Source organism: Euprymna scolopes, chromosome 17 (genome assembly GCF_053919585.1).
Source record: "Euprymna scolopes isolate OS-2025 chromosome 17, ASM5391958v1, whole genome shotgun sequence".
In the NCBI taxonomy this organism is placed as follows: Eukaryota; Metazoa; Mollusca; class Cephalopoda; order Sepiida; family Sepiolidae; genus Euprymna; species Euprymna scolopes.
The window spans coordinates 73,688,704-73,715,066 of record NC_136498.1 but is presented as its reverse complement, the minus strand read 5'-3'; the positions used below and the strand labels follow the sequence as shown (position 1 = coordinate 73,715,066).

The window sequence follows — 26,363 nt, the reverse complement described above, 5'->3', positions numbered from 1 at the left end:
TCAACAAAATTTTTTAAAAAGTCATTTAAATTTTTGTATTTGCAACAAAAATGCAACAATTTTATTGGCTAATGAAAAGACTGAGTAGCCAATGAAAACGACTGGTCTAGGTGAAAAAGGGTGTTTTACTAAAAAAATATAAAAAAATATTGGTCTGGACATCATATGTAACCAATAAAATCGACTGAATTTTCCATTTTTGTTAACAAAGAACACAGAATAATAGTTAACATAAATCACTGGCTAGTTAGAATCAAATATTGATATGCCAGATGAAAATGCTCAATACACAGCATTAGTATAAATGGAAAAATTAAAATTTTGTAAAATCATTGCAAAGTAGATCAGAAATTATAACATTTATTGTTCACTGCAAGGGATACAAATGAATATTCCTTGCTCTATATAGTTTCAAAGAATGGCTTTTCTCAGAAGAAAAATAGTTAGCAAAATAAATAGTAATAGGCTGACTATAAAAATTTAAATTTTTCAATATATATATATATATGTATATATATATATATATATATTTGTTTTACATAAGCATTTATATATTGCTACATATTCATGAGTATGTTTCGGTTAGTTAGTTACAAGTAACTAGAGATCTTATACAAAAGTAGAGTCTGTAATTTTTTGTAAAAGCAACATCACCTGAAGATGTCTCTTGATTACTTGCAACTGGCTAACCAAAACATGCTCATGAATGTGTAGCAACATATAAATGCTTATGTGAAACAAAAAGTATATCTTTCCCTACTTTGGTATGGAGCACTCTTGCATGAACTTATTATAGAGCGTTGTATCATTCGCAAATATACTCATCTCAGACACAATGTTATTAGGGAGGTCGTTTATGAATATCAAGAATAATAGACGCTCAAGTATCAATGCCTGACGCACTCCTGTATTAATATTATAATGTTTGGATATATGGCTATCAAGGACAACCTGGATTTTCATCTTGTCTAAGGAAGGATCTAATTATATTGAGCATTTGTCCAGTAATACTCTATGATTTAATTTCCATTAGGAGCTCTTCATGCTAAACTTTGTCAAAGGCTTTGGATATATGTGGCCAAAAATGACCTTTAAAATATTTGCAATATAACAATATTGCCTAAATCCATATTGTGGGTCAGAGAGAAGATTAGCTTTGGGATGGACTAGTGCTTGATTTTACTGAAGATGGGGAGGAGACTGATGAATCATTTTAAGCAATGGCTGCTCATCTTGGAGTTGGGATTTAAGAATGATGTCTAGTGATATCACAATGGAATATGGACATTTGTTACACAATCCTTGGGTATTATGGTTGGGAATAGGCCTAGAAGTAACGCTTGCTGATCTTGATGATTTTTGAGATGAGTAGAAGACATGACTGTTTATGTAAGGGAATGAGCTATAGAGAAACTATGAGTACAGTGTCCAGAACACAAGGAGCTAAGACAATTATGATAATGGACATTAAAATCACCAAGCACATGTACTTAGGTGTTAATATCTAAAGAGAGTGCTGCATCTATACTATCAGAAACATGGTTGATTAAGATACAGTTCTGATTCGATAGAGAAAATATAAGTAACTAATGTTATGTTGAAAGGTTAATATAAAGCATATGAAGGCCTGATCATCTGATTCAAGAGGAGAGTGCTACAAATATAGGCTCCAAGTCTGCGCATATATCTGTCGGAGTCCTTATGGCAGACAGGGAGGGGGGGGGTGTCTTATCATGCTAAAACAGTTAGAGAGGATTGAGGAGTGTAGGTTAATTTCAACTAATGCTAAGATATCTGGGGGGGATTTACTAGGAGAAAAGATTCTACATCATCTATGTTACTTCTAAGCCCAGAAATATTTGTGAATGCAAGCCTCAAAGGAGAAGGTGAATTAGTTTTGTTTGGATAGTTGTCTGGTTTGATTGTGATTTTTGTTTGGACGTCATTACATATAATTTCAGGTTGAGAATAGAGTGCTGGGAAAAATGGGTCTGTTTTGATGACAAATATGCATACATAAGTAGACTATTAGTAGAGTTTTGTCTAGAGGGTTGTGGTCTTGTGAAATCCCACAGGAGATAACTGCAGGATCCCTTTCCATGCGTGACATGACACTACAACTATCCCAGAATTATACGATGGAACAGCTGCTCTAGCACTACCAGAGAGTTAGGGTTGCTGTACTGACAGTCAGAAACAATAGTCAGACAAACTGTCAAACCTGTACCCTCAATATCTCAGACAAGAGCATCCCAAACGAGACGAGCAAACATAAGTAGCATGCAAGCACGCCCAATTTGCTCAGTTTGTGAGAAAGAAAGAAATTGGGAATGACGAGACAGTGTTCATTGTCCTAGTCATGAAACAAGGCCAAGCATAAGGTGTCTCTGGTGAGTGCCTGATATTGTACCACAGCGACTAGATAAAGAAGGAGTATGGAAGCATAGCTACTCCTTAAACAATTCAGGTTTCTTCATTGTAACCATAGTTTTTAATATAAAATATTAATAAAAGAAATTATAAATAAGAAAATTATAATAAAATAAATAAATCATTGCTTTTGTCCTCCTTCTCAAAACTGAAATATTTCCATTTCTTACATTGTGATAGTCATCCAGTACTTGTGTGTATATATATATATATATATATATATATATATATATATATATATATATACACACACACACACACACACACAATGCTTCAGGAAAACTACATCTCTTTATTATTAATATTTAATTCAATAAAAAATATTCACCTTAAAAAAAGTCTTCTACAAATTTGTGCTAATAACTTTCTAAAAATTTTATGATTAAATTAACTTGGAAAAATCCGTTACCTTCTGCTTCTTGATTACATATGTAAGGAAAACTTTATTAATATTACTAAAATGGCTCCCTTTTGATTAGTGTGCCTGCTCCACTCAGCTCTATTCTATAGATTTTCTTATTATATTCATTCCTTGTAAGAATTATATTTCAATAATAAATTATAAGCACTTAATAACAACAGAGTTGCTAATCACTCAAAATGTTTTATATCGAGTCTGGTGTACTGGAAATTGCCTTTGACAAGAATAAAACCTACTTGAAACTGACATGCACCTGGCTGGAAAAAAACACACACACACACAAAGTGTAGGTACACAGTAACACAACAACTCCTCAGAAAGTAAAATATCTAGTGAATTGATGCAAAGGTTATCTGCAGACACATTGATAGTGAAAGTGTGAGTGTGTAGAAGTCAAAATCTGTTCAATAAACTAGCCCTATAAACTAGCCCAAACTGAGATCGAGAGATCAACATCCACCAATCACTGTGTTTCCTCTACACATTTCATATGTTGCCACTAAACAATAAAGATATATCATTATATTTTTACACATCTGCTATCATTCTTTTAAGCACAGCAGAAATACATGTAGCTGAAATTAATAATATTTATTAAACAAGCAGTTATAATGCACTAACTGCACCTACCTGGTATTGCTAAGGAGTTCTTCATTTTGCATTATTATTTTCTTAAACTATACTTTTTTTTATTTTATTCCAAATTATTTTCTCTTTTTTAAAAATAGCCCTTTGAAATTTAAATCTAATTATTATGGCCTCGTTTGATTATTAAACTATTAGCTGAAGAAATAAATTTTGTTAACTAATGTTAACAATTAATTTTTATTTAAAAAATTATTAGATGTAAATTAACTCCCAAAACCTTTAATCTATTAATACTAAAAGAGTTATAGTCAGTTAACATACTTCCTAATTTCTAACATAGAACTACCAGAAGTGGTGACATGGCAAATCAGTTCCTTCACTTTTTTCTCTCATGCCTATATCTCCCCTGCGCATGTACGCTTTTCCGATTGTTCTTTTTTTTTATTATTTAATAATAATTGAAAAGGTTTTTCCATTATATTTTAATTAAAAATTATTGAAATTAGTTTGTTTTTTTAATTATTCAAAACACTTTTTAAAATCTTTTAAAGTAATAAACTATTTAATGAAGACTAATTGTGTTATTTTTATCTGTATAATTTTGTTAATTTTTATTCTATACTTTTTGATAATGTCCTTTTCTTATATTTTATTTCATTTCCCAAGAGAAATACTTAAGAACAATAAAAGCGAAGGAACTATGCTGGAAGTTAGGAAGTATGTTAGCTGACAATAATTATTAAAGGATTTACTAAGAATTTTAAAGCTTGCTTAAAAGACTTTCTATTCAACAGTTTAAATGCTTTCAAATTACTTTCAAATTTTGAAAAGTCACAAATTAATTCTTTCTTTTTATTTTTCAGCCATTAACAAAAAATGAAAATGGTTGATTTGTTTACTAAGAAATAGAAATGCATTCTGGCATATTTAATTTTGTAATTAAATAATTTTTTTTAAAGTTTTGTTCTATTTTATGTTATTTGATTTTTTATTACAACATTGAATTAATAGGAAAAAAATAATTGAAATATGTGAGTATCAAAGTTTCTGAATTTTTGAGATTAGGATAAAGTATAAGGTAAAATTCAGTTGTACACTACGCTCGTCTAGAGGTTTAAGGTTCAATCTTCAGTGCAGGTGACACTTAAAATACAATTTTGAATTACTTAGGATTTTTACCCAGTTATGGCTGATAGAACGAGAGCGTGCTACCCCTATGCATAGCATAAAGGGTTCTGTTTGAAATTCTGTGCAGATTTTCGAGTTTGACAGAAAGATTTCCTGGACATTCTGAAGAAGGTCAGAGGTTACATCAACCAAAATGCTATGAAAATAACACTCAAGATGAGAACGGTAATTCGAAGAATCCAAATAATATGAATTATCAAAGTTACGCTAATACAAGAAATACACATGCATGAAGAAGTTGGCTCATAATTTTATTAATATAGAGATAATACTTACTCCATCTTCGCTAAATGCAGGAATAAGATCTTCCTGATCACCAGCAGGTGGTAACGGATGGAATACAAACAGCATCACCCATATAGGTAAGAGCAGCTTTAGTACCTGGAAAATGACACAAAAATGAAATTACTTACTTGACTGAACTCCAATCTATAGTCCCCTTTTGCCAAACTTTCACAAAAAAACGCTCAAGTAGCTACAACCACTATATACAATTTCCCGAACACTCTATATGTGCCTAAACCTAAATGCAGATTTCATAAACAAAGCTCCAGAACTGCTCGCCTGTGTAACACTGTTCTTTTTTTTTTTTTATTACATTTTCACCCCAAACAAGGCACATTGCCACTTTGGTGTAGGGGGCTACTATCAGGGGCAGCTACTACTGGGGCACTATGTAGGGATTTGGGCAGAAAGATGTCGGTTCACGTTACACTTGAACTTCTGCATGTCAGTACAGTTGGGGAAGCAGGGACCTGGAATGGAATTCCAGAGTCTAGTGGTTCTGGGGAAGAAACTACTGGAGTAGAAAGATCTTTTACATCTAGGGGTCTCTACTGCTTGGGGGTGAGATTTAGCTGCCTGTCGGGTTTGTCGAGGGTGTCTACGTCGTGGGGGCACAAGTGTCTGCAGTTCGTCAGAGTATTCACCATTAAAATACTTGTAGAACAGGCAGAAGGATGCAACGTTTCGTCGATGAGACAGAGGCTGAAGCTTAGATGCCAGTTCAGGGCCTATCAGATTAGCGACTCTCTTTTAGACCTTGTCTAGGAGCGAGAGACTAGCAGCAGATGCACCAGCCCAAATATGACAGCAATACTCCATACATGGGCGAATGGTGGCATTATAGAGGTACAGGATACTTTCAGGTGTCAGTAGTTTTCTAGCACGGTAGAGAGAACCTACCTTCTTCACAGCGGCCCTGGCAATGTTTTCAATGTAATTATTCCAACTCATGTTTCCTGTGAACGTTAGGCCAAGCAGTTTGAAAGATGTACTCTCAGATAGGGAGTCACTGGCCATTGCTATTGGTGACAGAGAAGGTTTCTTGTAATTATTGAAGGAAACCAGTTTAGTCTTGGCAGCATTGAATGTGACCATCCATTTTTGTCCCCATTCCACTACAGATTGGAGGTCATACTCTAGTGTTTTTGCCATTTTTTTAGTTATGTGTTCATTTGTTTTCCTGTCATGCCTATTATAGAGTGTGGTGTCATCAGCATATATACCCATCTCAGAGGCAGTTTTGTCGGGGAGGTCATTAATAAATACTAGGAACAATAGAGGTCCAAGGATAGACCCCTGAGGCACCTGGCCTGCTTCCTGGTTGAATACAACATGGTAGCCTTCAAATCCAATGTAAATAAGTTCTTGAGCCATTCCCATAAATAATCAAATTATACCTAATTTACACCATTAACGATTACTACACTACCAGCTTACATTCATTAACCCATATCCTCAAGTGACTTTCAAGCCTTGATAAGTGGTGACTCCCAAGTAAAAAAAACAAAAAAAAAACATAACAAAATAAATGAATAAATACACAAAAATGATGAGAGCCAACATGCAAAGTAAATAAATCGTATATCACCACTGGAAACATTTTTTTAATGCACATCTGTTTTGCTTAGGCAAAGTTTAGCAATACAAATAGGATATGCTAGTTCTTTTGTGGTTTTGATTTTTGCGGTTAAGATCGTCACACCTAACTACTGTACTTACGCACTGCGGCCCCAAACTCATGACTCTGAAAATCCCTCCCACCTTTCTCTGAAAACAGGCTTCGTCTTATTTGCATATGATAAACAAGATTCTATGTTACTTCACAAAATTCGTCAGAATATAATTATATTATAGTCCACCATTTTGCTTTTCTTTTGTGACTATAACTGGACCTTACATGCTACACAAACTCATCCAGAAATATAAGTCCTTTTTCGCAGTCTTACTACTTGCTACGAATGAAAAGACATTTTATCATGATGAAAGACATTTTATCATGATGAAAGACATTTTATCATGATGAAAGACATTTTATCATCTTTTTTTTTTTTTTTTACAATAATTCTTTTATAATTATCAAAGTTATCTGCCTTCAAGGAGGAATTATTTTCTAGACAAGAGTTATGCTTCGTGGAGAAAAGGCTTAAAATCCCTTAGTAAAAAAAAAAGGTAAACCTTAAATCTTGTTGCAAACACAACATTTAGTTCAAACTCTCGTATCAACATATGGTTGAAAATTAAGACCAAATTTCTTTCTTATTTGCTGGCTAGATGCACTCCAGGCAACATCGGCTTTAGGGCACTTTCTATAATAAAAAGACAACACAAGAAAATGTAAATCTTCACTTTACTTTCTTTACATGAATAATGTACAGTTTTATTGTATGGGAACAATGTATTTCTGTATATAATTTTATTTCTTACTTCTCTCATTTACTGTTTTATAGTTTGTCATAGACAAACTATTAATAAATGAAATTATTTTAATCCTCCACATTTTTTTTAATTGTCTTTTCTTTTCCGACAGGTGAGGTATGAACAATATACTACCCAGTGAATTTTAGTCACACTCCACATGCTTAGAGAATTAATTAAAATTCTCTACCCATATTGATCAAATAGAATGGACCTTGTTGCTCTGGATATCAGGAGTAAAACTTGCAATCTTGTACAGCCAACGAGGAGAATGTCTTAAGATGGAGTACTATTGCTACGTCTGTGGAGGTGCTGCTCAAGGCATCCTTTCCTACCTTGACAGAGTACAAAATTGACTTTGAAATCTAGTGGGTGATGCCTTTTTTTCACTCTTTACCACAGAAGAGATGTTGCTAGTCTTTTTCTACTCTGTTGTTATTTTCATGGATCGTCAATCCTGAGCAACGTCCCCTCTGCCTGTAAAACATCCACAGCAAAACTTCATCCAACTACAACCACTGTTAATAGTTTCCATTTCTGTCTCTTCTACCTAATACTAAACTAAATTTCTATTTCTTTCCTATAAGTGCTATCTGTGGAGCACAGTGCCATGTGACTGGTTCCAGCTAACTACAACATGATCGTTTTCAAGTCCAATGTAAACAAATTCTTAAAAAATAATCAACTCATTACCATTAATCATGGTGTTATCTCACCATTCACCTGACACTCATTTAATTTAGTATGTTGTTTGAATCCATGATAAATAGAAAAATTGTCAACCATCTCAGCAAAAACAACCTAAGTGACAAGCAATATGGTTTCCATCCTGCGAGATCTGCAGTTGATGTATGAATCTATCGATGGGGTTTCCTCTCTAAAGCAATAGCTCTTGACATATCAAAGGTATTTGATAGGGTTTCACACAAAGGTCTACTTCACAAAATTTCCAACTATGACATATTTGGAAAGATCTCATCCATCAAATCCTTTCTCTCTGATAGGTTTACACAAGCAGTCATTCATGGGCAGAAGCCCAAAGCTCTAAATATCAATGCTGGTGTGCCTCAAGGATACATCCTGGGCCCAACTCTCTTTCTTTTCTTAATCAATGATCTTGCAAATCACATCCTAAGCCATTCATCAACATATATCCAGATGACACCTATTTTAGGGCCAGCAATGACCAAGATTTCTCTGAGTCTCTTTCCTTTGACCTTGAGCACGTGGCACAATGGTAAACGATGGTTAATTTTAATGCATCCAAAACCAAGCTTTTATCTTTCCACCATCAACTCTCTGATTCTCACTTCGCCCCAATTAATATGAATGGCTCTCATCTTAAAGAAGCACCCAACTTTCACAAGCTTTTGAGACTGACCTTCACTCCTGACCAACAATGGAAGGCTTACATCAAATCTGTTGCTAAGGTCGCTGGAAAAATGGTTGCATCATTCTACTGCTCAAGAAGGTACCTCACTTTTAACACAATTCCCTACCTGTATAAATATGTCCTAAAATAGAGTATTGTAGCCACATCTGGGCAGGAGCTACTCAGTACACCGTATCCCACTTTGACAGAGTTCAAAACCGGTTTCAAAACCGGTTTCAAAACCTAGTAGATGATGCCCTTTTCTCTTCTCTGCCATCTCTTTCCCACAGAAGAGACTAGTCTAGGTGTGCGGCATTACCCGGGTGTTTGGAGGTGTGTTTTGAACAAAAAAATTTAGTTGGCAGGCAAACTTGAACCTGTGCCGTGAAGGTGGCAAAGATCATGAAAAATAAAAAAAACGTGATGTCTTTGCTGTTGCATCCATCACCAAAGTGGAAGTGACAAAAGTTTAAAATAAGGCTAGTCAATCGAAAAGAGGGGGTGATTTTCGAAAATATTGGTGACAAAAAACCAACCCTCCTTGCAGAAAAGTGCCCAGTTGAGGGTGAAGGAATTAATGCTTTTAGCCAATTTTTCGATATTTGTCATCCAAAGGGCCAAGTTTCAAAACGATACCGATCTTGTGAAAAAACGTCGCCTCTGTCGAAAGTTTTAGACAGACATACAAACATACATACATATAAACAGACAGGTTGCTCGGGACCGTATAAACAATGAAAAAACAAAAGCAGATATTGAATATATGTTTTATTCTTAGGGGAGAGGAATCTTTCATCTCTATGTATTATTTGTTTTATCTACCCTAGGACTGGTATTGTTCATGTTTTATCCCTAGCGTAGGTAATTTACAGCATGTATATGAAATTGTTTTACCTTAGGGAGAAGAGAACAGGTAATATACAACATAATGTGTCTATATTACATCCCTGGCAACGCCTAGAAACCAGCTAGAACATGTATTTCAGTCAATCTTTATTACATCCTGGGCTATGCCGGGAAACCAGCTAATCTCTATTTAGTGACTTGACCACCAAAATACCTCCCTAAGTGTGTCCTTTCTTTTGAACTTATTAGATATAGGTATCTAGAAATGTGTATGAAATTTTGTTGAATGCATTGTTCACTATGATTTTCTTATTGTTCTACACAATATCAACTGTAGCGAAATAAAACAGTAAACTTAGTGTAGTGTTAGAATAAAGAGCAAAGGAAAAAATTAGAATCATATTCTGTAATTGCAAATCTAAATTTGCTAGCGTGTACCAGTATTTGCCAGGTTGTGGAAATTTGGAATTTATAACATATGTAGTGGCCTTTTCCTAGATACCTATTGCTAAAAATTATACTTTCATTTTGTTAGAAACATCTCTCTCCGGATGCCCTGCATCATCCAAAATAAAAACAAATATTTTTATAATTGTTTCAGTACATTGCTACACAATGTGAAATTTGTTGACGTTTGTAAAAAAAAAAAAATCATGAATGTGCTTATATTCCAAAAAAGAAAATATCAGTGCTCAGTATTGAAAATGTTTGAGATTCAAAAGTCTGTAACATTTCTACTAACTTCATAAGATGTCATGTGAGAAACTGAATTGAATATCAAGACATTATCTGAAGCGTTTTTATTTTGGTGTAACATATGTGTTTACAGTGAACCTTAACTTTTAATAAACAGCTTGGTATGCAATGACATAGGCTAAGAATCTTAGACAAAATATATATAAATTGGAAAAATGTGTGAACAAATGAAAAAAAAAATGATCTGCTCCACTTGATGACATCAAGCACAGTAATATTTTAGCGAAGAAACTATGAAATTGATGTTCAGTGATTAGTTTGGATGAATGAGAAAATGTAATTGTTTGATGCATAAAAAATAACTCATTTGCTGTATTTGATATTAAGCAGCAAAATATAGTGATTTGAATATTTAGGAAAACATCAAACCAGATTATGTAAAAAAAAAAAAAAAAAAAAAAAAAAGATGAAATTAGAAAATATATATTTTCTGTTTATGAGTTTTGCCAATCAAAATTTTGTGGCAGAAATTGGGTGATTACCATGTAATTTTATTTTTGTTAAAATTCTTAAATTATTTGAATGTTTATTATAATTTCTAATTAGTGACTTGTTATCATCAAAATCCGCCCCAAAGAGTGTCCTTTCTTTTATTAGGTATCAGAATAGGTATTTCTATCTATATTAGCACTTATCAAGGCTAATAGGCAACTCGAGGATGAGAGTTCAAACGCGCACAGTAGTCAAATTTGGGAAAGAGGATGGAACAACTTTCTCTTCTGCCTCTCTCTCACCCTGTTTCTCTTCTCTCTATATTAGCACTTATCAAGTCCATTGAAAACAAATCGTTGGTCAAAGAAATATAATGAAAATTCTCAGAGTGAAAAAAAAAATGGGATTTTTACAAATCTGGTTTCCAAGTAATAGGAAACATGTACAGCTTCATTTTAACGACAAAATGTAAACTGTACTAATTGTAATGAGAATGTTGAAGGAAATTGGCAAAAAATTGTTAGTCAAATGTTGATCAAATATTATAAGTTTGTGTGATATGCATGAAACGTTTAGAATATGATCTGCTCTCATGCTGAAAGCAAGTAGAGAAACATTGTGAAAAAATGATGTAAAGCTAAGCTAAGCAAACGACCAGTGAATGGAAATGTTTATTATAATGTATCAAGATGAACATATTATCATGAAAAAGCAAATCGAAATAGTGATAGTTATTTGGTGCTTATACGAAACAGGTATCAAGTATTGTCACCAGTGATTTTATTGATGTTAACAGTGCATGTCACTAAAAAATAATGATGGTAGCGAAATTAAGTTTTGTTAATTCTACCCAATATAAAATATATACGCAAAACAAAGTAAACAAAGTTACGGGTTAGTTAATGATAAGTTTAGGTTCGAGAAATAAGCAAAGGAAAAGAAAAAAAAAAGGTACATGTGTTTATATTGTGTAAAATGTTAGTCTGTAAATATTTCAAACTATCAACACTGGTATGTGTAAATCCTAGATACCTATTGTCATAAAGTACCACTTCTTGTTTGATATATCACTCTACATGTTCCCTGCAGCATCCCAGAGAGGTAAATGAGTGTCCACAAAATGAAATAAAACATAGTACTGGAAATAAAATAAAATAAGAATATGTCTGAAAAGAAATAAATGCTGTTTACTATATAAAAAGTTGTTTTCAAGTGTCAAATGGAATTGAATCTTATACAATGTTGGTGGATTATGAAATTGCATGAATGAAATAACATTGGAGAAATAAGAAAAAAGTTTATATATACAATATTTACAAATGTAAGATAAAAGGTGAAGAAGGGCCAAATCCGAGATCTATAAATCGTAAATTTTCAAAGTGAAAACAGTTATTTTTTTTTTTTTTTAGATCTGCTTTCCAAGTAATAGTAACCATGTACAGCTTCATTTTAAATGAAAACTGTACTAATGATAATGTTCATGGTGAAAGGAAATTGGAAAAAAATTAAAAATGTCAGAGGTAAAATGTTTGTGTGGTATGCATGAAACACGTGTAGAAAATGATCTCATGCTGAAAGTAAGAGAAACATAGCTAAAAAATTATGTAAACGCAATAGTAAAATCCTCATTTTTAGGAACATAGTGTGGGGTATGTTGTTTGTTTCAATTGAGAAAGGAAAGTTTAATTTTTAGAATTGGATGTTATAGATCACAAGTTTTATTACAATAAACATTGTGTTCTGTAATTATCAACCAAGTATATTTATTGATAAAAAAAGAAAAGTAATGGACATGTTTATTATAATTTATCAATATTAAATTGTTATCATGAAAAACCAATGGAAAGCGTGTTGGTTATTTCGTGTTCATAAGAAAAAACATCATGGGTTGTCACCAGTGATTTTATGTATGCTAACATTTCGCTGCAAATGTGGTAGCTAAATGTCTTTTTGGTTATTCTACACAAAATAAAATATATACACAAAACAAAGTAAAAGAAATGTCAGGGTTAGTTAATGATAAGCTTAGTACCAAGAAATAAGCACAGAATAAGGAAAAGAAAGATACATTTGTTGATATTGTGTCGATTGGTGAATTTGTTGGTTCATTTTGTTTTATGACATATCAACACTATATCAGGTTATTTCATGCCCAATCTAGTGACATTTTTTTTTCCTAGAATATATTTGTTTATTTAATGTTGGTTTCTATTTAACTCATAATTGGGACCCTAACAGGTACTACTACTCCAGATCAGAGTGGACCTGGTAGCAATAGCAATTAAATGGTGGCTTCACACTTCACAAAGCCCCACGTTTGGATACAGTTTATGGTCATATCTAGGACCTGGTGAATTTGTAAATAATTGAAACGATCAACACTGGCGAGTTAGAATTCTACATACCTATTGTTATATAGTACCAATTTATGTTTTACATATCACTCCACAACGTTGCTGCAGAATCCAGACAGGTGAAAGAGTCTCAAGAAACTGAAAAGCTATTTAGTACTCTTAAATAAAATAACATGCATAAAGAAATCCTAATATAAGACAATAGATGAAAAAGCAATAAAAATTTTGTGTGGAATCAAGTGAAAACAGTTTCTTTGTCAAAGAAATTGCATGAAGATTCTCAGAGACTTTTCCTTCCTCGTTCCCTTCCCTTTTGGTGGAAGGAAACTTTCACAGTGGCTCAGAAGGTGGGCTGAGCACACTTCCTACAAAGGTGGGATGGGTAAATTTCTTTTTCATTTGGTTGCCTGGAGGACAGGCTTAGCCCCCCCCCAAAGAAAAGGTTGGAGCCGGGGAACTTCTCCTCCCCGAAGGGGGAGGGGGCCCGGGAAGGCTTCTCTTCCCATATTTTTTGTTTTGTGTAAGGTTGATCTCTTTCCCAAGGGAGTAAGAGGATATCCCTCTCTTAGGAGGAGAGCAAAGGCTCCCTGGGCCTCCCATCCTCCTTCTGAGAGAAGTTCCCCGGCTTCCACATTCATTGCTCAGCCCGCCGTCCAGGCAATCAGAGTCTGATTGTCTGTCGTATATAAAAAGGCGATTTTAGCTTGTCAGGCGGTATGCTCTGCGTTGACTATTTTTCTTCCACCTGTTGACCTTCCCTCCCTGCTACGCAGATTAGGGAAGGGCTGAAGGGGTGATTTGCTTTTATTTTTTACCCCTCGGTATAGGGAGGTGACTGATCATCCAACCAACTAAGGGGATGGGGCAGGAAGTCTACCCTCTCCTGCCTTAGGGAGGGAGTATTTTTTTTTTTTAAGTTTGCCCGGAGGGGAGATGGGCAACCAACTGGGGGGGGGGAGTCAGGACCTTATTCGCACGGAGGAAATGCAGGCCTGAAGTGAAATGCAATCTGAAGGAGGTGAGTGGTATACCCTGCGTTGTAAAGTTAATTTTAAGACTCCCTCGCACATGTATGTAACACAAAGGGTTTTTCCGTGGCGCATTTCGCATTGTTTTCCTTCTGGGAAACGTTTTGTAATCCTGTTGTTTATATACTTTTCCTTCTGGGAAAAGTTTATTCTTATAATCTGTGGAACAAAGAATCAATCAGACTGTCTGTGTGTGTCGGTGTATATAAGAAGGTGATTTTAGATCCCCAGGGGCTATACCATGTGTTGACCATGTATTTTTAAATATTTTTTCTTTCTACTTCCCTTCCCTTCTGGTGGAAGGAACCTTTTGTTTTATGGTGGCTCAGAAGGTGGGCTGAGCACTCTCCCCACAAAGGTGGGATGGGTAAATTTTTTATTTATTTGGTTGACTGGAGTGCAGGCTGCGCACTCCCCAAAAGGTGGGAGCCGGGGAACTTCTCCCAGAAGGGGGCTCTGGAAGGCTTCCCTCTACCCATATTTTTTTTTTTTGTTTTTGTGTAAGGTTGATCTCTTTCCGGAGGGAGTAAGCGGTACCAACAGGGGGGGGGGAGACCAACCATACAAAAGGATATCCCTCTTTTAGGGGAAAAAGAAGGTTCCCTGGCCTCCTCTCCCGCTTCTGAGAGGAGAAGTTTCCCCGGCTCCCACTTTGGGGGTGAGGGAGTGCTTAGCCCGCCCCCAAGGCAAATAGTCTTACTGTCTGCCGTATATAAAAATACGATTTTAGCTTGTCAGGCGGTATGCCCTGCGTTGACTATTTTTCCTCCACCTGTTGACCTTCCCTCCCTGAAGGAGGGAGCCGTGCTACTCAGATTAGGGAAGGACTGAAGGGGTGATTTGCTTTTTTTTTTTATCCCTCGCTCTAGGGAGGTGACAGTCATCCGACCAACGAAGGAGATGGGGCAGGGAGCCTTCTCTCTCCTGCCTTAGGGAGGGGGTAGTTTTCTTTTTAAGTGTACCCAGAGGGGAGTTGGGCAACTTTCCTGCACTTGGGGGGGAATCAGGACCTTATTCGCATGGAGGAAATGCAGACCTGAAGTGAATTTCGGTGTAGTGTACACCTGTGTTTATGAGACCAGCTGGCTATAGCTATTGATCTCTTTATCTTTTTAAGTTTCGCTGTGTGTTGATGCGTATAAAAAGACTCTTCTAGCTCCCAAGGGTGTATACCCTTCGTTGACAATTTATGTTTAAGAGTTTTCCTTGCTCCTTCCCTGCCCCAGAATGGTAGGGGAGCTCCTGTCTCCTGTAGGGCGGGGGGGGCTTTCTTTTTTGGTTATGTGGGGGAGCCTTACCTCTACTCCACTTTAGGTGGTAGTTCTTTTTTGTAAGTTTGACATACTTTCAGATATTTCTTGAGTTTTTAACATTAAATTAATCTTGTCCAATGTATTCATTGCCATGGCATGATGGATACTGTACCAGATTTTTAAACTTTAGTTTGTGGGTTCGATTCATTTTTGTCCAATCCAATCTGAAGGAGGATGGTGGTATACCTTGCTTTGTACAGTTAGCTTTAAGACTCCCTCGCACATGTATGTAACGCAAAGGGTTTTTCCATGGCACATTTCGCATTCTTTTCCTTCTGGGCAAAGTTTCGTAATCATCTTTATATATTTTTCCTTCAGGGAAAAGTTTCGTAATCATGTTGTTTATATATTTTTTGCTTCAGGGAAAAGTTTCGTAATCATGTTTATATATTTATGCTTCATCTTAATGCTTCAGAATATACAATATTTTTGGTTTTTTTATCTGGTGCCAGAATGAAGAGTCCATCAGGGTGTCCAACTCTTGATAGGCCAACATATAGCTGTCCATGAGAAAATACTGGTTTTGACAGGTTGAGCCCAACAACTTTTAGTGACTGTCCTTGTGATTTGTTTATTGTCATTGCAAAACTTAGCTTGACAGGAAATTGCAGCCTTTCAAACTCAAATGGCAATTCTTGTGGTCTCATTGGGATTCTGGGAATGAAGCAGTGTACTCCTGCATACTTACCTGACATAATTGTTGCTTCCAGTACATGAGGCATCATATTCTTTATGGTGAGCCTTGTGCCATTGCAGAGTTTTGGTGGATCAAGATTGCGAAGTAACATTATTGGTGCTCCAAGTTTTAGAAACAGACTATGTGGAGGCGTTCCTGGTGGTTCAAGACTATTAAGAAACTCAGTCGGATAATTTGTTACTTCGTCCTGTGAACAGATTGTATCAACTGAATTGTATAATATGATTTCTCCAGGTAATCTATTCAACAACCTGCTATTTATTTCATTTACAGATTCATTCTTTGCTGCTAAAATTGCACGGCTACTTAGCCAATTGATATCCGTATGCAAATTATGAAGATCTGGAAAAACTCTCATTATAAATTCCTCTTCTGTTTGAATTGTTGTAAAAGGCAACTGAATCTGGTTATAGGAGTCCTTGTCCAGAAGTCCATTACCCACTTGCAAAAGTTTAATGGCAAAGTCACCAACAGCATCATCAGCATGTAAATGTACTCGCATGTTTAGTGTTAAACTCATTGTTTTAATATGATGCCATAAATAGGAGTTTTTGAGACATGCATTCATTTGATCAGCTCTGGTTCCTCGAGGAACAATTGGAAGGGTTTGTCTGAAATCACCAGCAAAAACCAAAGTCACTCCACCCATTATTTGTGTGTTATCTTTTAGGTCCTGTAGTGTAGAATCTACTGCTTCCATAGCTTTTTTGTGACTCATTGTTGCTTCATCCCAGATTATTAATTTACAGTTTTGCAGTAGTTTAGCCTTTGCTGAATCTTTTTTAATATTACACAATGGTTTTTCCTGTCTAGTAAGGTCCAATGGGAGAGAAAACATAGAGTGAGCAGTTCTACCACCATCCAAAAGTGTTGCTGCAATTCCACTGGATGCCACTGCAAGGGCAATATTGTTTGTGAGACGAACTTTTGCAAGGAGCAGATTTAACAGGAAAGTTTTGCCAGTTCCACCTGGGGCATCAATAAAGAATGTCGATCCGTGATCATGATGAACTTCTCCTCCCAGAAAGGCTTTCCTCTCCACATATTTTTTTTTTTTTTGTGTAAGCTTGATCTCTTTCCGAAGGGAGTAAGCGGAACCGACAGAGACGGGGGGGAGGAGATCAACCATACAAAAGGATATCCGTCTCTTAGTTGAAAGAGGGAAGGCTCCCTGGCCTCCCCTCCCGCTTCTGAGAGGAGAAGTTTCCCTGGCTCTCAACTTTGGGGGGGGGGGGGAAAGAGGGCTTAGCCCGCCCTCAAGGCAAATAGGACCTTAATCGCACGGAGGAAATAGGGGTCTGAATTTGATATTAAGCAGCAAAATATTTAAAAACATAAAAATGTGAAACAACATGAATACTCTCCATTGTCACTTGAAAACATTGGTCTTGGTAGGAAGTTTATTAGATGCTGAAATAGTGGGCTTGGTATTGTGTGCTTAATATTATTTTATGCAAAATGTAAAAACACAAAAGAGCGTACAATCAATATTGAAAAAGTAACATCTGTCACAGAAAATAGTAATTTGTAAAAATCAAAACATAATATTGTTCTGTACTTAAAATGTTAAACTTACTGTTAACAATACTGTAAAATGGTGATCAGGATGAGTCCAACAACTTAGTTCTTGAGCTTTCTTATTGGTCATAGTAAAAAGAAATTGTAATCTTTCAAGTTTGTTGGTCGCATTGGGATTCTTGGAATGAATCAACAGATTTCTGCATATGAATTTTTGTTAATTCCACACAATACAAAATATATATACAAAACAAAGTAAAGCAAATTATAGGGTTAGTTAAGTCCTCTGATTAGCAACCAACTATATGTATTGCTAAAAAGAGAAAAGCACTGGAAATGTTTCTTATAATGTATCAATATTGAATTGTTCTCATGAAACACAAATCGAAATAGTGATAGTTATTTGGCGCTTATAAGAAACAGGTATCAGGGATTTTGGTGTATCAGATGTTTTTACAGTGAACTTAACTTTCAAGAAACAAATTGGTATGCAATGATATAGGCTAAGAATCTTAGGCAAAATATATTCAAATGAAAAAAAAAATGTTGAACACTTATAACATTGTATGGACTCTCAAAAACATTTGTAAAAAATGTGTAAACAAATGAAAAAAAAAAAAGAAAAAAAAAAAAGAAAGAAAATGATCCGCTCCACTTGATGACATCAAGCACAGTGATATTTTAATGAAGAAAATATGAAAATAATGATTTTCAGTTTGGATGAATATGAGAAAATGTAATTGTTTAATGCATAAAAAAGAACTCATCTGCTGCATTTGATATTAAGCAGCAAAATACAGTGATTTGAATCTTTAGGAAAACATCAAATCAGATTATGTAAAAAGTAAAAAAGATGAAATTAGAAAATATATATTTTATGCTTATGAGTTTTCCAATCAAAATTTTTATTTTGGTAGATCATGTGTGATTACACTGTAGTAATTGCGCTGAAAGCATGTTAACTACAAATGACAAAAGTTCAATCAATTTCTGATTCAGCTACACAATATAAACTAAAGGAAATCAAATTTGCAAAATAAAAGAAAAATGTAGTTATGGGTTAGTTTGGAGTTATAATAAAAAGGCAACAAAACCGTTAGTTTGTATTGTGTAGATTGTTCATTTCTGATAGTATTGATAGTGGTCAAAGAAAATCTTAATTTATGACAAAATACTGAACGTTTCTTGGATACCCATTCGTAAAAAGTACCTTTTTTTAAAAAAAAAAAAAAAACACTCCCCGGATCACCTTCACCACCTTAAAAATAAAACCAAAAAATAACTTTATTCTTCAAAAAATGTGCACATTGTTAGTGTAAAAACAGATCTGCACCACTTGATGAAATCAAGCACAGTATTATTTTAGTAAAGAAAATATGTAATTGATTTTCAGTAATTAGCTTGAATGAATATCAGAAAATGTAATTGTTTGATGCATAAGAAAGAACTCATCTGCTGAATTTGATATTAAGCAGCAAAATATATCAAAACATAAAAATGTGAAACATAACATGAATACTCTCCATTGTCACTTGAAAACATTGATCTTGGTAGGCAGTTTATTAGATGCTGAAACAGTGGGCTTGGTATGGTGTGCTTAATATTATTTGTATTTATAAAAAGAGAAAAGCAACGGAAATGTTTCTTATAATGTATCAATATTGAATTGTTATCATGAAAAACAATTCGAAATTGTGATAGATATTTGGTGCTTATAAGAAACAGCTATCAATGATTGTAACCAGTGATTTTTGTGTATGCTAACATTGTAAATGTGGTAGTGAAATTGATTTTTGTGTATTCTTCAATATAAAATAGATATATAAAACTAAAACAAAGTTTATGGTTAGTTAATGATATGTTTAGGTTAGAGAAATAAGCAAAGGAAAAGAAAAAAAAAGATACATTTCTTTATATTATGAGATTTTAAGTGTATACATGTTTAAAACTATCCACATTGCTATCTGAAAATGCTAGATACCTATTGTTATAAAGTACCAATTCATGTTTGATATATCACTCTACATGTTCCTTGTAGCACCCCAGAGAGGTAAATGAGTGTCAACAAAATGAAATAAAACATAGTATTTGAAATAAAATAAAAAAATACTTGAAAAGTGAAATATGCTGATGTTTACTATATAAAACATTGTGTTCAATGGAATTGAAACTAATACTATATTGGCGGACTATGAATTAAAGAAATAAAATGTAAGAAATGAGAAAAAATTTGATATATAAAATCTTTGGCATGAAGAAAAAAAATATAAGACAAAAGGGGAAGAAGCAATAACAATCATGTGCTGAAGTCAATTGAAAAAAATAGTTTGTCAAAGAAATAAAAAGAAAATTCTCAGAGTGAAAAAAAAAAAAATGAAATTTTTACAAATCTGATTTTAGTCCTCTAATTATCAACCAAGCATATTTATTGATAAAAAGAGAAAATGAATGGACATGTTTATTATAAATTATAAATATTAAATTGTTATTATGAAAAACCAATGGAAAGCGTGAATGTTATTTGGTGTTTTTGGAAAAATATCAGAGGTAAAATGTTGGTCACATATACGTTTGTGTGTTATGCATGAAACACATGTAGAAAATTATATTTTCTCATGCTGAAAGTAAGAGAAACATAGCTAAAAAATTATGTAAACGCAATAGTAAAATCCTCATTTTTAGGAACATAGTGTGGGGTATGTTGTTTGTTTCAATTGAGAAAGGAAAGTTTAATTGTTAGAATTGGATGTTATAGATCACAAGTTTTATTACAATAAACATTGTGTCCTCTAATTATCAACCAAGTATATTTATTGATAAAAAGAGAAAAGTAATGGAAATGTTTATTATAATTTATCAATATTAAATTGTTATGAAAAACCAATGGAAAGCGTGTTGGTTAATTGGTGTTCATTAGAAAAAACATCATGGGTTGTCACCAGTGATTTTATTTATGCTAACATTTCGCTGCAAATGTGGTAGCGAAATGTAATTTTTTTTTTTTTTAATTCTACACAAAATAAAATATATACACAAAACAAAGTAAAAGAAATGTCAGGGTTTGTTAATGATAAGCTTAGAACCAAGAAATAAGCATAGAAAAAGGAAAAGAAAGATACATTTGTTGATAATGTGTCGATTGGTGAATTTGTTGGTTCATTTTGTTTTATGACATATCAACACTATATCAGGTTATTTCATGCCAAATCCAGTGACATTTTTTTCCTTGAATATATTTATTTATTATCCGTCTCTTAGTTGAAAGAGGGAAGGCTCCCTGGCCTCCCCTCCAGCTTCTGAGAGGAGAAGTTTCTCCGGCTCTCAAATTTGGGGGAGGGGCTTAGCCCGCCCTCAAGGCAAATAGAGTCTGACTGTCTGCCGTATATAAAAAGGCGATTTTAGCTTCTCAGGCGGTATGCCCTGCGTTGACTATTTTTCCTCCACCTATTGACCTTCCCTCCCTGAAGGAGGGAGCCGTGCTATGCAGGGAAGGGCTGAAGGGGTGATTTGCTTTTTTTTTTTACCCCTCGCTATGGGGAGGTGGCAGTCATCCAACCAAAGAAGGAGATCAAGCAGTGAGCATTCTCTCTCCTGCATTAGGGAGGGGGTAGTTTTCTTGTTAAGTGTGCCCGGAGTGGAGTCGGGCAAACTCCCCGCACTTGGGGAGGGGTCAGGACCTTATTCGCACGGAGGAAATAGAGGCCTCAACTGAACTTGGATGGAGTGTAAACCTGTGTTCATGAGACCGGCTGGCTATAGCTATTGATCTCTTTATCTTTTTAAGTTTTGCCATCAGATGAGCTGTATAAAAAGGCTCTTTTAGCTTCCCAGGGTGTATACCCTTCGTTGACCATTTATGTTTAAGAGTTTTCCTTACTCCTTCCCTACCCTGGAATGGGAGGGGAGCTCTTTCCCCCTGTAGGGGGGGGGCGGCTTTCTTTTATGGTTATGTGGGGGAGCCTTACCTCTACTCCACTTAAGGTGGTAGTTCTTTTTTGTAAGGTTGACATATTTTCGGATATTTCTTGAGTTTTTAACAGTAATAATAATTAATAGCAATTAAATGGTGGCTTCACACTTCACAAAGCCCCATGTTTGGATACAGTTTATGGTCATATCTAGGACCTGGTGAATTTGTAAATAATTGAAACGATCAACACTGGCGAGTTAGAATTCTACATACCTATTGTTATATAGTACCAATTTATGTTTTACATGCATAAAGAAATCCTAATATAAGACAATAGATGAAAAAGCAATAAAAATTTTGTGTGGAATCAAGTGAAAACAGTTTCTTTGTCAAAGAAATTGCATGAAGATTCTCAGAGACTTTTCCTTCCTCGTTCCCTTCCCTTTTGGTGGAAGGAAACTTTCACAGTGGCTCAGAAGGTGGGCTGAGCACACTTCCTACAAAGGTGGGATGGGTAAATTTCTTTTTCATTTGGTTGCCTGGAGGACAGGCTTAGGCCCCCCCCCAAAAAAAAAGGTTGGAGCCAGGGAACTTCTCCTCCCAGAAGGGGGAGGGGGGGCCCGGGAAGGCTTCTCTTCCCATATTTTTTGTTTTGTGTAAGGTTGATCTCTTTCCAAAGGGAGTAAGAGGATATCCCTCTCTTAGGAGGAGACCGAAGGCTCCCTGGGCCTCCCATCCTCCTTCTGAGAGAAGTTCCCCGGCTTCCACATTCATTGCTCAGCCCGCCGTCCAGGCAATCAGAGTCTGATTGTCTGCCGTATATAAAAAGGCGATTTTAGCTTGTCAGGCGGTATGCTCTGCCTAGACCATTTTTCTTCCACCTGTTGACCTTCCCTCCCTGTCATACAATACGCTTAAACAGGATATTTTAATTTATGCAGATTCCATATAGACTTTTAGTTTCCCAGGGTGTATACCCTCCGTTGACCATTTATGTTTAAGAGTTTTCCTTGCCCCTTCTCTGCCCCAGAATGGGAAGGGAGCTCTTTCCCACTGTATGGGGGGGCGGCTTTCTTTTATGGTTATGTGGGGAGCCTTACCTTTACCCCCCTTAAGGTGGTAGGTCTTTTTTGTAAAATTGTTAGTCAAATGTTGATCAAATATTATAAGTTTTTGTGATATGCATGAAACATGTGCAGAATATGATCTGCTCTCATGCTGAAAGCAAGTAGAGAAACATTGTGAAAAAATGATGTAAACCTAAGCTAAGCAAACAACCAGTCAATGGAAATGTTTATTATAATGTATCAACAATAACACATTATCATAGTTATTTGGTGCTTATACGAAACAGGTATCAGGGATTGTCACCATTGATTTTATTTATGTTAACAGTGCATGTCACTACAAATAATGATGGTAGCGAAATTAAGTTTTGTTTATTCTACCTAATATAAAGTATATACACAAAACAAAGTAAACATCTGCTGAATTTGATATTAAGCAGCAAAATATTTCAAAACATAAAAATGTGAAACATAACATGAATACTCTCCATTGTCACTTGAAAACATTGGTCTTGGTAGGCAGTTTATTAGATGCTCAAATAGTGGTCTTGGTATGGTGTGCTTAATATTATTGTATGCAAAATTTAAAAACACAAAAGAGGGTACAATCAATATTGAAAAAGTAACATCTGTCACAGAAAATAGTAATTTATAAATATCAAAAGGAATATTATTCTGTACTTAAAATGTTAAACTTACTGTTAACAATAATTTAAAATGGTGATCAGGATGAGTCCAACAACTTAGTCCTTGAGCTTTCTTATTGGTCATAGTAAAAAGAAATTGTAGTCTTTCAAGTTTGTTGGTCGCATTGGGATTCTTGGAATGTATCAACAGATTCCTGCATATGAATCTTTGTTAATTTCACACAATACAAAATATATATACAAAACAAAGTAAAGCATAGTATAGGGTTAGTTGTGTCCTCTAATTATCAACCAACTATTGCTAAAAAGAGAAAAGCACTGGAAATGTTTCTTATAATGTATCAATATTGAATTGTTCTCATGAAACACAAATCGAAATAGTGATAGTTATTTGGCGCTTATAAGAAACAGGTATCAGGGATTTTGGTGTATCAGATGTTTTTACAGTGAACTTAACTTTCAAGAAACAAATTGGTATGCAATGACATAGGCTAAGAATCTTAGACAAAATATATTCAAATGAAAAAAAATGTTGAACACTTATAACATTGTATGGACTCTCAAAAACATTTGTAAAAAATGTGTAAACAAATGTAAAAAAAAATGATCCGCTCTACTTGATGACATCAAGCATAGTAATATTTTAGTGAAGAAAATATGAAATTGATGTTCAGTGATTAGTTTGGATGAATGAGAAAATGTAATTGTTTGATGCATAAAAATAACTCATTTGCTGTATTTAATATTAAGCAGCAAAATATAGTGATTTGAATATTTAGGAAAACATCAAACCAGATTATGTAAAAAAAAAAAGATGAAATTAGAAAATATATATTTTATGCTTATGAGTTTTGCCAATTAAAATTTTGTGGCAGAAATTGGGTGATTACCAAGTAATTTTATTTTGGTGACAAAAGATAAATCAATTTCTGATTCAGCTACACAATATAAACTAAAGGAAATAAAATTTGCAAAATAAAAGAAAAATGTAGTTATGGGTTAGTTTGGAGTTAGAATAAAAAGCCAACAAAACAGTTAGTTTATATTGTGTAGACTGTTTAATTAACTTTGTTCATTTCTGATAGTATTGAGAGTGGTCAATGAAAACCTTAATTTCTGACAAAATACTGTAATTTTCTTGGATACCCATTCGTAAAAAGTACCTTTTTTGTGAAAAAAAAAACACTCCCCAGATCACCTTCACCACCTAAAACACAAAAATATCTTTATTCTTCAAATATTGTTGTTGACTGGAGGGCGGGCTGAGCACTCCCAAAAAGGTAGGAGCCGGGGAACTTCTCCTCCCAGAAAGGGGGCCCGGGAAGGCTTCCCTGTCCCCATATTTTTTTTTTTTTTATGTAAGGTTGATCTCTTTCTGAATGGAGTAAGCGGAACCGACAGGGGGGGGGGTCAATCAACCATACAAAAGGATATCTATCTCTTAGTTGAAAGAGGGAAGGTCTCCCTGTCCTCCCATACCCCTTCTGAGAGAAGTTTCCCCAGCTCTCAGCTTTGGGGGGGGGGGGGTAGGAGGGCTTAGCCCGCCCTCAAGGCAAATAGTCTGACTGTCTGCCTTATATAAAAAGGCGATTTTAGCTGGTCAGGTGGTATGACCTGCATTGACTATTTTTCCTCCACCTGTTGACCTTCCTTAATATTTATTTTTAATAATAAACACATTTTATTTTAATATTAATATTTATTTGTAATAATAAACACATTATATTATTTTAAATATTAATATTTATTTTTAATAATAAACACATATTATTTTAAATATTAATATTTATTTATAATAATAAACACATTTTATTCTACTTTAAATATTAATATTTATTTTTAATAATAAAAACAATTTTATTTGAATATTAATATGTATTTTTAATAATAAACTCATTTTTATTTTAATAATTATTTTTAATACTAACTCATTTTATTATTGTAAATGTTAATATTTATTTTTAATAATTATTGTTATTTAATAATAATATCTTCTATTTTTTTACTGTTTATGTCTAACTTTTATCGACTTTTTCTTTTTTAATAGCATATTCTTTAAATGAATAGAAAAATAATTTCCCAAATTTTAGACCCCGGTTATTTGGCTGATAGTCGATAAAAATGATTAAAAGAGAGATTCATGAACATTAACGTTGTCATATAAAAAGAAAATGCTAATAAGAAGTGTTTTTAATCAATGTAACATATTTATTCAACTCTGTCATATATTTGTTTGATGACAACTTTTTCGAATCTGTGTACGGTAAAAACGATATACTTACATAGGATTTTGAAAGCATTTAAACTGTCGAAGAGTTTTATTATAAATAAAAGAGTTTAGTTTGTTGAACTTAATGGACTTTTTTGTTGTATCTATTAACTGTTTATTCTTTTTATCAAACAAAAAGAGAATTTTTATATTGACATGTGATGGACTGTTTTTCTAACATCGAAATTTTAAAATTAGTTTTATTTAAAAAAAAAAAAAAAACTCGCCATTAATGGACGGTCAAAAGACAAATATATAACAAATAAATGTTAGGAAAGGCAAGATAAGTTACTTTTCTATCCAACTGGATATATTTTTTGTGTTTTTATTCAATGTAACATATTTATTCAGCTCGAAAAACATACAGTGTTTACTGATGTATTCGAAAAATGCCACCAGTTGTTTACATAGCCATTTGCCGGAAGTGACGGTTTTTTTTTATATAAGTTTTATTCAAACAGGCTTTAAGTTCAAATTAATGGACTTTTTTTTGTATTTATTAACTGTTTTATTCTTTATGGACTCTTTTTCGAACATCGAAATTTTAAAATTAGTTTTATTTTAAAAAAAAAAAAAAAGACGGTGTTGTTTTTTTAATTGAATTCTACACTTTTTCAACAAACTGTTACATACATTATGGACTGTTTGTCAAACATCGAAATTTTAAAAATAAAGTTTTTAGTTTTATTTAAAAAAAAAAAAAAAGACGGTGTTGTTTTTTTAATTGAATTCTACACTTTTTCAACAAACTGTTACAGACATAATGGACTGGACTACCCCCCAAAAAAAACTGCGAATAAAATATATAAAACTCGTAATTTCTGTTT

General features: G+C 34.1%; 1 protein-coding gene across 3 annotated transcripts in view; it reads right to left on the bottom strand.

Annotated features, from left to right (window-relative positions):
- The window catches only part of LOC145296791 (uncharacterized), a 127,926-nt gene that overhangs the window by 10,361 nt on the left and 91,202 nt on the right, over positions 1-26,363 (bottom strand). For all 3 annotated transcript variants that reach the window (XR_013870025.1, XM_080142856.1, XM_080142857.1), the window contains exon 10: positions 4,904-5,008. Coding sequence is in view for 2 of the 3 variants with exons in the window: in XM_080142856.1 (XP_079998982.1) it covers positions 4,904-5,008 (105 nt within the window). In the remaining variant the exon portion in view is untranslated. The remainder of the gene's footprint in view (positions 1-4,903; positions 5,009-26,363) is intronic.